Raw genomic sequence first — 15,017 nt, forward strand, 5'->3', positions numbered from 1 at the left:
GTGTAAGCAGAAACTCCAGGTATAAGATTGGCGACTGGTGAAACACGCAAGCCGATACGCGCTTTTACTGTTAAGGATTGAAGGGGTATCACATCGGACATTTAAGGACATTTTGTTATCTCTTATCTTCACATCTTGCTGCACATTACATTTTACTAACACACCTATGGATTATATTGGTCTGAAACAAACAAACTTTATTTTTATTTTATATGCCTGTCAGCAGACACAGTCTTGAAATAGCATAATAGTAATTAGTAATTAACATTCCTATTAATTACTTTATTTATGAGATGAGGCTTATACATCATGCATATTTTTTTATATACTAATCAGTTTATTATTTCTGATTTTCGATATCAGCGTAGGTTGCAATGATTACCGTAGACCGGGGTGACATTGGAAAATTTGGGGTTACTTTGATAGATTTAAAACGGCCATAGAATTACCATTCTTCAGTATTTACTGAAAATGATCCTCTAACTAGTTAGATTACTATATATTCATATTCACCTACTGTAAAAAATCTCGAATAAATAAATATACAGGCTGATCAATCCAAATGGGTCAGTATGGAGAAGTCAGAAACTATAAGAGATAGCGAAATCTGTTCTTAGGAACCATGGCGTCGATTTTAGATTTAATAATAATGGCATTCAATTTTTTTTAATCTATCATACATAACCGGGATTCGAACCTGGTCAATATTCTTTATGTAATCGCGTGTAGTATTTGTTTGTATGGCAACTTTTAAACGATGCGTGATAGGTGGGGGGTTCTCGACCAAATATCATAAAGGGCCACGAGACAAAACAAACTACATAAAAAAAAATCAAAATGGCCGACTTTTCTTTTTAATTTTTTCAAGTTGGTCCGAGCGCGCTGAGATTTGGCATGCGGTGAGCCTGGGGGCCCAAAATTACCATGTCAAAATTTTTTTGGAAAAATCCAAAATGGCGGCGGACACGGGCAAAGTCAAATTTCCAAGTAGGTTAAGCGAGCCCGAAGGGCGAGCTTCAGGCCGGGAGGCCGATGGCCGACGCCGTCGGAGGGCCGAAGGCCCGGAGCCTCCACGCCGACTCCCAAAACGCGACTCCCAATAGGAAAAGTGTTGGGTCGTGTTTAAGCTCCAACTTCCCCCTCTCGTGTGACGCTTTGGGCCTTCAGTCCTACGCGGAGCTCGGCCTTCGGCCTTCGCAAGCCTCGATGCTTCGCCGTCGGGCATTCGGCCCGCCGGCTTCGCTCATCAAGACAGTTGACTTGGTAGAACGCTTGGAAGCACCGCATTCACGCAGCTCGGCCTTCGGCCTCGCGTTTTGGGAGTCGGGGTGGAGGCTCCGGGCCTTCGGCCTTCCGCCGGGGTCGACCTTCGGTCTCCCGGCCTGAAACTCGCCCTTCGGGCTCGCTTAACCTACTTGGAAATTTGACTTTGCCCGTGTCCGCCGCCATTTTGGATTTTTACCAAACATTTTTTTGACATGGTAATCTTGGGCCGCCAGGTTCGCCGCATGCCAAATCTCAGCGCGCTCGGACCAACTTGAAAAAATTAAAAAACGTCGGCCATTTTGAATTTTTTTAATGTAGTTTGTTTTGTCTCGGGGCCCTCTATGATATTTGGTCGAGCACCCTCCACCTATCACGCATCGTTTAAAAGTTGCCATACAAACAAACAACAAGAATATTGACCAGGTTCTAATCCCGGTTATGTATGATACATTAAAAAAAAATTGAATGCCATTATTATTAAATCTAAAATCGAAGCCATGGTTCCTAAGAACAGATTTCGCTATCTCTCATAGTTTCTGAATTCTCCATACTGACCCATTTGGATTGATCACCCTGTATATTATGGCTTAAAAACTAGAATTTTAAAGTCGCCCCTGCATTTGAAAGTCACCCCAGTCAATGGTATAGGTAAGTATATACTTTATGAATTTCAGACCCGCGACGAGCAGCTGCGCCTGCTGGAGCTGAACAGCAAGCGCCTGGAGAGTGGCGAGGCCGCGCGCGCGGAGAAAGAGCAAGCCAGTCTGGAGACCGCCGCCAGGGAGAAGGAAGCCATGTAAGTTGACCATCAGGCCCGCGACGAGCAGCGCGTGTTGGAGCTGAACAGCAAGCGCCTGGAGAGTGGAAAGGCCGCGCGCGCGGAGAAAGAGCAAGCCAGTCTGGAGACCGCCGTCAGGGAGAAGGAAGCCATGTAAGTTGACCATCAGGCCCGCGACGAGCAGCGTGGGTTGGAGCTGAACAGCAAGCGCCTGGAGAGTGGCGAGGCCGCGCGCGCGGAGAAAGAGCAAGCCAGTCTGGAGACCGCCGTCAGGGAGAAGGAAGCCATATAAGATGTCCATCAGGCCCGCGACGAGCAGCGTGGGTTGGAGCTGAACAGCAAGCGCCTGGAGAGTGGCGAGGCCGCGCGCGCGGAGAAAGAGCAAGCCAGTCTGGAGACCGCCGTCAGGGAGAAGGAAGCCATGTAAGTTGACCATCAGGCCCGCGATGAGCTGCGCGTGTTGGAGCTGACCAGCAAGCGCCTGGAGAGTGGCGAGGCCGCGCGGGCGGAGAAAGAGCAAGCCAGTCTGGAGACCGCCGTCAGGGAGAAGGAAGCCATGTAAGTGGACCATCAGGCCCGCGACAAGCAGCGTGGGTTGGAGCTGAACAGCAAGCGCCTGGAGACTGGCGAGGCCGCGCGCGCGGAGAAAGAGCAAGCCAGTCTGGAGACCGCCGTCAGGGAGAAGGAAGTCATGTAAGTTGACCATCAGGCCCGCGACAAGCAGCGTGGGTTGGAGCTGAACAGCAAGAGCCTGGAGACGGGCGAGGCCGCGCGCACGGATAAAGAGCAAGCCAGTCTGAAGACCGCCGTCAGGGAGAAGGAAGCCATGTAAGTTGACCATCAGGCCCGCGACGAGCAGCGCGTGTTGGAGCTGAACAGCAAGCGCCTGTAGAGTGGCAAGTCCGCGCGCGCGTATACTAGGTGAAAGCCAGAGCCAGTCTGGAGGCCGCCGACAGTGAGAAGAGGGCCATGTAACCACGTTCGACGTGTTGCCTCTCTGTTGGACTTGTAAATTCGTACGTAAGTGTGACAGGGAGGCAACACGTCGAACGTGGTTCGCGGTAGGCCCTCTAGTATCCTAACCTTTGTCAAGCTGTAACGTCCTTTGAAAAAGCGCTCGTAGGATTCTGAATTAAATAAGAGAAAGAGAGATCGAGCGCTCACGCCTACCTCTTCAAATTTGCCACCTTTTTCCACTGACAAAGCTGGCTTGACTTGACTTTTGCCAGCGTATATTTGCAAATAATCCGTAATACAAAAAAAACTTTACAGTATTTGAACGCACCTTACTATTTTAATTTTGTACTGACAACATCGTTAGATGGCGGTTATAAAAATTTCCCGACCCATGATTCTGAGGGGCTACCGCGAAAACCGAAATTCGCAAATTGCGGGGATCTTTCTCTTTTACTCCAATGAAGGCGTAATTAGAGTGACAGAGAAAAATGCCCGCAATTTGCGAACTTCGATTTTCGCGGTTATAGCCCTGTGCTACTTACCTAGTACCTACTACGGTTATCTTATCTATCGAATTGAGTCTCACGTTATTATCGTTTGTGATTATTATAAATTAAACGAGTACTCAGTAGTAAATAGAAGAAGTGGTATTAGTTGCGAGAGTTGTATAGAGTCTGTGTATAGAATAGAACACACGAGAACAGTCAGTGTTTAAATAGCAAAATCACTTTTTCAAGGCCCATTGTCAAATTATCTGACACTCAAAGTAAGTAATTTATATTTCTTTTCTTGCCAAGAAACAAGTCATACTAATAGAATGGCTGCTAATATTATGGTAGAAGTATTAAAACAACTCCAACGAGATATAACTGATCAAAAGGATTACATGAGAAACTTGCATGTCATACACAGGAACATAGAACTAAATGAAAAGTTTAATATCATGTCTGAAAAAATGACAGAGTTAGACAATAAGGTAGACAAGCAGCAATTAACTTTAGAAAGAATCGAACAGCTGGTTTTAAAGAACAATGACTTACTATTTGGAAATGACGCAACTGAAATCAGTCAGAATGACTTGGCTGTTCTGGCCTACAAACCTGCGCTTGACAAAATGGCCGACCTAGAAGACCAACCAAAGAAATCTGCGGAATGTAAGGAAACTAATCAAAATCCGCCTACAGTAGACGGGGAATGTAATTACAATGATGATAATAAAAAGGATTGGATTAATGAATCGGGTAAAGATGAAGAATTAATTTCCAATGAGTTGATAGAAATAATAGACAAAAATGAAGCGTACAAGCAGAAGATTGTCGAGATATCTCCAACTTTAACCATGGAAGAGATCACCAATCTGGCCGGAGACTTGAAACAAATTATGAATGATGTAAAAGAAATTAAAGAGTTCTTAAAAGAGACTACAAAAAAGGCAACTTTAGAGGATGCTGAGACTGCAGATACTATAGAAATATTAGACAAAGAAACACCAATTTGTAATCAGGAGGCTTCTGCAAAATCTCCAACAGATTTTAACACCAAACAGATCAGTCAGCTGGACAGTGACATAAAGCAAATGATGTCAGAAATAAGTGAAATAAAAGAATTTATCAAGGAAGTAACAACAAGGAAAGATGAAGAAGCTGTAAGGCCTGCAACTCCTGTTAGGGAACAAGAGATTGTCCAGATATCCCCAACTTATTTCAGCGCTGATCAGATCCGCTTGCTAAATGCTGCATTGAAAGAAACCATAGAAAAGTACCAGGGGGCTAGTGCGCTTCCTGTTATAGAAGTTGTTCCAGGGCCTGCTGAAAACCATATTGTTATACAGATTTTGTCTAGAGGTTGTTCTTTTGAGGGAAGACCAAATCAGTCTATGAACCGTTGTAAATACTACATTAAGCTTGGAGTAGGTGGGTTTCAGAGATCCATAGTACAAGATCTAATTACAGATAACCCACAATTAAACATGATGGATGTAATTGAACATGTGCTGAGATCTCAAAATGAATGGAAAGATTTTAACGAAAAATACCATACCGGGTATCGTGGATGGTAGAGGCATAGCTAAGTAATAATAGTTAATAAGAATAATAAGTATAAATTAAATTATGTAAAAATAATTTTCCATAATGTCAATATCCTGAGAGCAAAATGGGGACTACGTTTGTTTGAAGCGGCTGTCCTATTTCCTCTTAAAATCTCGTATGCCTTGTCCCGTGTACGTGGTAGTACGTACCACACAATTTGGACTGTAATTTACAATTTTAATTCATATCAGTAGGTTATTAAATCAGTAGCAAATGTTTAACAAAGGCATACGAAGGGTTACGTATTATTAGATATTAAGTATAACGGAAAACTGCTGTAAGAATGCTTACTAGGATGGTATAGCAACCGTTGACCGGCCTTCCTACAAAGAGTGCCCTGGGCCCCGGGTAGATGTAATAACCGGTATTATACAAAAAGACAGGTGCCATTTGACTATACATGCATGCATGCTAGCGATAGCGGTACAACCTGAAATTCGGGAATCAGCTGCAAATGGTGTTAAAGGTATGAAAATCGGCACGATTAATCTTTAGGCCATTTGAATCAATTTGACCCGTAGCACCAAAAAAAAAAAACGGAAAGGAGTTATGACGTCATCTTTTTTTGTATGGAAAAAAACAAATTTTTGTTCAGAAACCTAACGTGTGTGGTATTAAATGAAAGGGCATTTTGAGCCGTCTCCCGATTTTGAAACATCTCAAATTATATCACATTTGAGATGTTTCAGGATAGGTTTCAGAATAAAACACAGGAATAGCAGTATAGCGTGTACTGGTCGGTTACAGACTGACTTGCTTAACTAGTTTTAAAACTACCCTTTATTATAAACACTACATCCCTCCATATAACAAATTGTAAGTAAAACACTGAGGCGACTTTTTGTATTAATAATCGGGGTTTGGATTTCTTGTGCTCCTTAATGGAAATCGTCGCACAAAAACATCTGGTTCAATCGCCTCGTCGTCATGTACTCCGGGGGGTGTAATTGAAGCAGGTGGTACTTCAGGGGCAGCCGTGGTACCCTGAAGCCGCGGCGATGACGTTTGTGAGACGACACTCGAAAACGAGCAATCGGACATGTCGGCGTCGTCGTCCTCTTCCCCCGCAGCCGCAGGCAGCGGCGCCGGCGGCGGTGCTGCGGTTTCGGAGGGCACCTCCTCGCACGTTGCTCACTGGGTTGTAGAACGAGCACATCGCCATCGTAGCCGTCGTCTTCCAAAGCCTTATTGCCTTTGTACTTACATAAGCAACTGATCAATATGCTTTTTAGCTGTTACTTGAAGACTTTTAATGTAAACATTGAACATTGACGAGCCGATGGTACTTAAAATTGTTCCTTCTAACCATGTATGTTTAGTGTTAGTGCCATTTTTAAAATATGATTTTGCGAGTACACAGTCTCCGACATTCAATTTAATTTGCCTCTTTCCATTGTAATATTTACGCTGTGAGATCTGTTTTTGGAGCACGTTTTTATCAGCTGAGGATACTGACGGACTGACGTCGGTCGCGTCGTCGGATGTCGGCACGAGCGAATCGAAACGACAGCGCAGCGGCCGCCCTAGCATCAGTTCGGCGGGGGAGTGTCCGGTTGTACCGTGGACAGAGTTTCGGTACTAATACTAATAAATAGTACTAATAAATAAAATAATTTATTTTATTATAAAAATCGAACTTAGATAGATTTTGTGCTAAGATTGTTTTTAAACCTTTTTTTTATGAACTTTACGCTATTTCCCGCTAGACCATTAGACGCGGGATGGTAAGGCGCAATTGTTACGTGCTTTATGTTATTACTTTTGCAAAAGTCCTCAAATGCCGCCGAAGTAAAATTGGTAGCATTATCCGTTACTAACGTTCTAACTAAACCGAATCTAGCGAACATATCGCATAGTTTCGCTATAACGCTCGCCGAGTCGGTACTGGACATAAAATAAACCTCCACCCATTTGGAGTGCGCATCCACTGCTACGAGCACCCGGTGGCCTGCTAGCTCCGCCATGTCGAGGTGCAGGCGCTGCCAGCGCGCGCGCGGCCGCGGCCACACCGCGAGCGGTGCGCGCGGTGGCGCAGCGCGGATCGAAGAACTAATAGCGCAAGAACCTATTTTTTCCTCAATCTGTTTATCAATATTTGGCCACCACATATATTTACGCGCGTTGCTTTTTGTCTTAACCACTCCAAAATGTGAATTATGAAGTTCATTCAATAAACGTTCCCTATATACGGGTATTATGATTTTATGACCCCTCATTAGACAACCTTTTTCTAAAGATAACTGCAAACGGCAATTAAAATATGGCTTAAGGTCGCTATCAACTACTTTCCTAGGCCAACCATGCAAAATATATTTTGATATTATGCTCAATACGGGATCATTAAGAGTTTCTTTTTGTATATTTTCCACAGAAATAGGATGAATGTCGTGATACATGAAGTTAATAAATAATGCTTCATCCTGCACTAAATTATCCTCATTAGCAACCAGTTGCGAGTCTTTTATTGCGCGTGATAAGAAATCGGCTACGTTATCTGCGCTCTTAATGTACTCGATCTTAAAATTATACGCCGATAAAAACAGAGCATATCGTTGTAATCGATTAGCCGCGAACTCCGGTACGCCTTTCTTGCTGCCAAAAATCGAAATTAAAGGCTTATGGTCAGTCCTTAAAATAAAAGGCTCAGGCCTACCGTACAAGTAATGGCGGATTTTTTTATTCCAAAAATTATAGCAACCGCCTCTTTTTGAATTTGAGCATAATTTTGCTCACTCTTAGATAACGACCGAGATGCGTAGGCCACGACGCGCTCGGTGCCATCCGCTTGCGTTTGAGCCAATAAGGCTGCCAGACCCTTGGGACCCGCATCTACAGTGACAATCGTTGGCAAATCGGGGTTATAGTGAGCCAATACCTTATCAGACGCAAGCTCCTTTTTTATTGCTTCGAAAGCTTCGTTTTGAGCCTCGCCCCATTGCCATTTGCAATCTTTTTTTAATAACAGATTTAATGCACTTAACATACTGGCAGCATTAGGAATAAACGTCCTATAATAATTTAGCATACCTAGAAAAGATTTTAATTCCGTGACGTTCCTAGGTCGTTGACATTCTAAAACAGCATTTACCTTCTTTTTAGACTTGTGCCACCCATTTTTGTCAATAACAAATCCTAAATACTCTACAGAATCCTTAAAAAAATCTCATTTTTCCTGTTTCACGCGTAACCCGGCATCCTTTAGTCTACTTAAAACTTGTTCCAACCTAGCCACGTGAGATTCCCTATTTGGCGCGGTAATTAATAAATCATCTAAGAATATACACGTGCCCTCAATGCCAGCTAGCAGTTTGTCCATGCATTGTTGAAAAATGCACGGAGCGTTGGATAGGCCAAACACTCATGGGGTGGGTCGTACACCCTGGTAATGCTGGTGGTCGGTCGGGCGTCGCACATTCCATCTGCCCCGGACCACCAGTAGCTGAGTATGAAGGCGACGTCGTAACCCGTGAGGACCTGAAAACCCGAACGGAGTACGACAAACTCTGGAGAGTCCTGTAAGGCATGGCTAGCAATATGATTTCGATCAAATTGCTAGCTATGCTATACGGACCTCAGTCATAACCCGTGAGGACCTGAAAACCCAAGCGGGTTATGACACACTCTGGAGAGCCCGAATGGCATGGCTAGCAATATGATTTCGATCAGATTGCTAGCTATGTTATACGGACCTCCCGGTTCCGCTTAAGGTGTAGGTGACTTAAGCGGACTATACTCACCTGCCTGCGTAAGTCCTGCGCAGTAGAGCGCCGTAAGCGGGGATGCAGGAGTCCTGGGGGCCGAGGCCTGCAGGGGGTCGGGGTTAGTTATCCCCTGTGGGCCAATATGCCCTTTTTGGTCCGAATTTCCGGCGAAACGGTGGCCCTGCAACTAGCCACTGCAGGGTATTGGACACGCGTCCCGTACGGTCGAGGTGGTACGGTCCGCAGGCGAGGTGTGGGGAGGGGCGTTCTCTGGGAGGATGCCAGGGGCTCGGCCATGCTGACGGGGCAAGGGCGCGTGGAACCACTGGGAGAGATAGGATCGTCTCTCTCAGCCACGTGTCTGCAGCTCCCGATGTCGCGCATGAGTCTCACCTCTACACACCTATACCTCTTGGGTATTCCTGGTGTCCAAAGTGACATCCCCAAAGGTGCGGGCTCCATGGAGGGTGGGAAGCTCGAGAGGTGAAATTCTTACATTTCAAAAAAATGGAAACTACAAGATCCCAAACCCCGCGGGTGCCGGAAGGGAAACCGGAAGGCGCCCCAACACCGGAGGGAAACGGCGCAGTTTCGGCTGTACCCGGAACCTCCACCCAACACAACACTACACGAGGAGACGGAGCTGTCCCGATAGTTCCTCCCTCCTCATCACGTGCTAACAGGGAGGCACAAACAACCCTGCCAAGCACCACTACACACGGCGCTGTCCCGACAGTACCGACACGCTACACACACCAAATGGGAGCTGTCTCGACAGTACCCCCACAAACCAGACACAACACACCCCGTGGTGGCGCTGTCTCGACAGCACCGCCTCGGAAGGGGCAGCCCGCAGCAGGGATTAGAGCCGCCGGGAAACCAAAGGCACGCAAACCTGCTACGTGGACGCCCAAACCAGTAGGTTCGGTACCACAGCGTACCCAAGCCCTACTGCCAACACCGGGGACATCCACGGGCACTGTTCCGACAGGAGGGAAACCCCCTGCCACGGAGCAGACCCCAGTGATGGAACCAGCGCTGGGCCCCGTCTCTGCTCAGCTGGAGGCGGGCTGGACCGTCCAGGTGTCCAGGAAGGCGCGGAGGTGGAAGCCCAATAAACGGGTGGAAACTCCCGTGCCCCCGCCTCCCCCTGTTACAGCTGCGGCTAAGCCGCATAAGCTGAACAAGAAGCAGAGAAGGAAGCGCAGAGAGAGACTAGCAGCTCTCAACACCGCCCCGGCGCCTCAACAGAGCGTCTCTGGGAAGGGTCAGGCGCAGGCTGCAGCTGGTCCACCAGCAGCGAACCGTGCCCCTCCCCAGGAAAAGAGGGCGAAGGGGACCAGGGCCAAGAAGGAAAGTAACCAGGGTGCCCGGTCTTCTGCCAAGAGGGCCCGACTGGATGAGACAATATCTCCCAGAGGAGAGCCTAAGAGGCAGAGGACTGGACCGCCTGGTGAAACCCCCCATGCCGATTATGCAGAGGCGGCAAAGGCTGACCTGCTGGTGGCGGTAACTACTGCCACCTCGGGACACCTGACCTCGCAACAATCGGATGAGGTCCAGAGGCAGCTGCTAGCCCTGCTCTCGCAGGAAGCTAGACAGCCCACCTCAAGCCTTCCCGCAGGCCCACTCTTCAGGGGCAAGCCCGTATGGGCGAATGGCTCCCTCAGATTGTGGTGCGAGAACCAGGCTACGCTAGCATGGCTCAAGCGCAGTGTGGCTACCATCACCCTCGATGAGGGGGAGAAGGTGGTAGTCAAGCGCCAGAGCGAGGTACCCAAGCGAGTACGCTGCGGCATCCTGTTCCCGGGTGTCTGGGAGGACTTTGGCGAAGTAGGCCGAGCCCTCCGCTACCAGAACCCGTGGGCGGAAATAGACCGCTGGCTGCTCAACCGGCGAGAGGTGCAGGGAACGGAGACGTTCGCTGTGGTCAGTGTGCCGGAGACAGTCGTGCAGCCCCTTGTGAACCGCGGACGCCGGCTCGGCTTTATGCTGGGTTCGGTGTACGTGAAGTTTGAGGGGTCACGGGGCAAATTCAGGGAACAACCGCCCCCTAGCAGCACTGTCGCCATAGATGGCGCAGCTGAGGCACCTGCCGAGCCCATGGACACTTGCGTGACGACGCAGGCACCTGTTGACGAAGTCCAGGAGCCTGAGTTGCAGGCCCCAGCGCAGTCTCCTTCCGTCCCCGAGAAGGACGAAGAAGAACTTCTTCGTGACTCCTCGGGGAGTGAAGGGGAATGCGCGCAGGGGCTGGGCAAGCTGGCCATCGGCAAGGAGGAGGAGGAGCCGATGTCGGCGGAGGAGGGCGATCCTGGTGGAGGAACCCCCTTCGCCCATTGGTAAATTCCTCCAAGCCAACCTCCACCACAGCGAAACCGCAACGGCTCAGATCCGGAAGTGGTTGGAGGTCAACACAACAGCCGTAATTCTGATCCAGGAGCCGTGGGTCAGAAGGGGCTCTGTTTGCGGTCTCCGTAACATAGGAGGTAAGCTAACAGTCTACTCGGGTCCGGATAATCCCCGGGCCTGCATATACACAACTAAAGATATACATGTGCAACCTCTAACGAGCTTCTGTTCTAGAGACGTGTGCGCCATAAGGCTGCGCGGGGCGCAAGACACCAGCATGCAGGAGATGGTCGTAGCCTCTGTGTACATGCCGGAGGCGGACGACCCACCACCGCACGACATGACAAGGCTGGTCAACTACTGCGAAGAGGCGGGGCTCGAACTCATCGTGGCAACCGACTCGAACGCACACCACCCCCTATGGGGCATGGATACAGGTAACGAGAGAGGTAAGAAGCTTGTCGAGTACCTATTTACCACGAACCTCAACCTCCTTAACACAGGTTCGAAACCAACATTCATAAACAGACGCAGCAGAACAATCATTGACCTGACCCTAGCATCTGAAGAAGCATCGAAACACATCTCAGGCTGGCATGTATCGGAGGAGGTGTCATGTTCAGACCACAGATGGATTCGATTCGACATTCAGGTAAAAACATTCACAGCAGTGCCTAGAAGGGACCCACGCAGGACTAATCGCGACCTCTACACCCTGCGTCTAAACACAGTACTGGAACAGCAGGAGGGTCCCCTGAAGATAGTAGGCATAGCTGAGATAGAAGAACAGGTAAGCACCCTTACAAACACCATCCTGGATTGCTACCATCAGGCATGTCCCTTAGCTACCCCATCAACAAGAAGTGGAAGGAAGAACAACTGGTGGGGACCTGAGCTGGAGAGACTCAGGGGCAAGATGAGGAGACAACTAAACAGAGCTATGAACACTGGCACTGACGAGGACTGGGATAACTACAAGTCCACCAAGGCCAAGTACAAAAAACGACTCAGGTACAGAAGCACAAACTCATGGCGCAAATTCTGTACAGACATTGAGACCACCATGCAGGCTAATAGGGTAAGGAAGGTTCTCTCCAACAACTCAACCATAACCTTGGGATCCCTACGTAAGCCTGACAACTCTCTCACCAACTCACCGGAGGAGGCGGAACGGGTCCTGGTGCAAACACACTTCCCGGACTGCGTGATATCGCACCCAGTAAGTTGGGAAGAGGAGGAGACCACTCCGTCGGAGGACGAGTGGCAGCAGACACATGAGGTAATCAGCCCGCAGCGCACGCAATGGGCCATAAACAGTTTTGACTCCTTCAAATCTCCAGGAATGGACGGGATCTTCCCTGCGCTACTTAAGTGGGGCGGGAGGCATCTCACTTTGAAGCTGACCACCATTCTGCGCGCCTGTCTGGCTCACAGGTACGTGCCGAAGCGGTGGAGAGAGGTCAAAGTCATCTTCATACCGAAACCAGGTAAAAGCGATTACTCAGATCCCAAATCCTTCAGGCCCATCAGCCTGACCTCATTCATGCTTAAAACCTTGGAGAGGTTGTGCGATAGGCATCTGAGGGAGAGAGTGCTGAGTAACGTGCCCCTGCATCCCAACCAACATGCCTACAGCCCTGGCAAGTCTACAGAATCGGCACTTCATGCAGTGGTAAGCAAAATTGAGGTAGCGATTAAAAACAGGTCCATGTGCTTAGGAACCTTTATAGACATAGAAGGAGCCTTCGACAGGACTAGGTTCAGCAGCATTGCAGCAGCACTGGTAAGACATGGTGCGAATGCAGTCATGACCAAATGGATAAACAACATGTTGAGCCAGAGGGTCATAAGACTTGGGACAGGCGAGACACAGCAGGCAGTAGTGGCAAAGGGATGCCCCCAAGGGGGAGTTCTATCGCCACTTCTATGGAACCTAGTGGTGAACGACCTCATAACAACATTAAACAACAATCACTATTACACAATCGGCTATGCTGACGACATAGTGATACTAACAAGCGGCAACCACTCAGGTACGGTATGCGATGTTACCCGCTCTGCACTAGCCATCGTGGAGCGCTGGTGCGTTAACAACGAACTCACAGTCAATCCCCGCAAGACGGAGCTGGTAATGTTCACCAACAAACGCAACTTGGGAAACTACCACCTTCCCAAACTGTTCAATACAGAACTCCAACTATCGGCAGAGGTAAAGTATCTAGGGGTAATACTTGACAACAAACTGAATTGGAGTAATCACCTAAATGGCAAAATTGATAAAGCTACAGTCGCGTTCTGGCAATGTCGTAGAATGGTGGGTAGAACCTGGGGATTAACTCCTAGGCTAACTCTATGGCTTTACCAGGCAGTGATAAGACCAATAATAAGCTACGGCGCGATAGTATGGTGGCCACGCACCAAACTATCCACTGTTGAGGCTAGACTACAACGACTCCAGAGGTTGGCCTGTATGGCGACAACGGGCTGCATGAGGACAACACCAACCGCGGCCCTGGAAGCCTTACTGGGCCTGCCGCCGCTGCACCTCTTCATACAACAAGAAGCGCTGGCTGCGGCGGTACGTCTCAAAAAATCTAATCTCTGGAGACCGCCTAGGGTGCCACACACCGAAATCCTCTACGAGGCCATAGGTAAGGAACCGCTTATAGAAGCGGTGACTGACAGGATACCCAAGCAGTTCGTCTTCGACAAAAAATACAAAATACAATTACACGAAGAACCCCATGAAGGACTCAACCCAAGGGAGCTGAGAATCTTCACGGACGGATCAAAAACAAGGTCAGGCACTGGCGCTGGGGTTTTCTCAGAGGACCTAAACATACACATCTCGACACCACTTGGTGCCCATAACACAGTCTTCCAGGCGGAATGTATGGGCATTATAATGGCAGCACACGCAATCGTCTCAAGGGAAGCAATGGACTACCCCATCCGCATACTCTCTGATAGTCGGTCAGTACTACAAGCTCTACAAAGTTATACTTTCACTTCAGGGCTAATTTACGAATGTCACAAAGCTCTGTCAGAGGTATGTACCACCAATGGCATAACTCTGCAGTGGATCAAAGGACACAGCAACTCACGAGGTAACGATGCAGCCGACATCCTGGCGAGAGGAGGCTCGGAACTGAAGGTGGCAGGACCTGAGCCAATCCTACCTCTGCCATATGCCTGGCTCCGGAACACGCTGCGACACAGCACCAAGGTAAAACACCAGCAATATTGGTCTAACCTAGGCACATGCAGGCAGGCGAAGGAAGCCCTCCCGACACTCAACCCCAATCTGTCGCGGAGGCTTCGACAGCTGAAGAGACCACAGCTCCGGCTTTTAGCTGGGGCAATAACTGGACACGCCTCATTTAACAAACACCTATTAACCCTACGTGTTACAGATAGCCCCCTCTGCAGAGCATGCATGGAGGCAGAGGAGACAGCCGCCCACGTCATTCTCGAATGCCCAGGGGTGGCAAAATACCGGGCACAACACCTCGGCTCACCGGGGTCTCTCCCAGAAGTCGTCGGCAACATAAAGGGTCTGCTAGGCTTCTTGGTGGAGTTGGGTTGGCAGGAATAGTGCCGCCATCCCATCACGCAAAATAGGCGCAATAATAGACGTCGAGTTGCGGAAAACAAGCCCGCGATAACCTATAACCTATAACCTAGGCCAAAAACTAAACGGGTATACCGGAATAACCCCTTATGGGTATTTATACAGGTTAAATTTCGTGACGGTTCGTCTAGAACCAGCTGATTGTAAGCTCTAGAAAGGTCTAATTTGGAAAACTCCACCCCGCCATGCAATTTAGAAAACAAATCTTCTATTCGGGGTAACGGATAATTGTCAATAAATAA

The 15,017-nt window shown here is 48.5% G+C and overlaps 1 protein-coding gene across 2 annotated transcripts in view; it reads left to right on the forward strand.

Annotated features, from left to right (window-relative positions):
• Positions 1-15,017, forward strand: part of LOC134797814 (trichohyalin-like) — a 42,705-nt gene that overhangs the window by 7,073 nt on the left and 20,615 nt on the right. For both annotated transcript variants that reach the window (XM_063770179.1, XM_063770178.1), the window contains exon 7: positions 1,941-2,062. In XM_063770179.1, coding sequence (XP_063626249.1) covers positions 1,941-2,062 — 122 coding nt within the window. The remainder of the gene's footprint in view (positions 1-1,940; positions 2,063-15,017) is intronic.

The sequence above is a fragment of the Cydia splendana genome, chromosome 15 (assembly GCF_910591565.1).
Source record: "Cydia splendana chromosome 15, ilCydSple1.2, whole genome shotgun sequence".
NCBI classification, from domain to species: Eukaryota; Metazoa; Arthropoda; class Insecta; order Lepidoptera; family Tortricidae; genus Cydia; species Cydia splendana.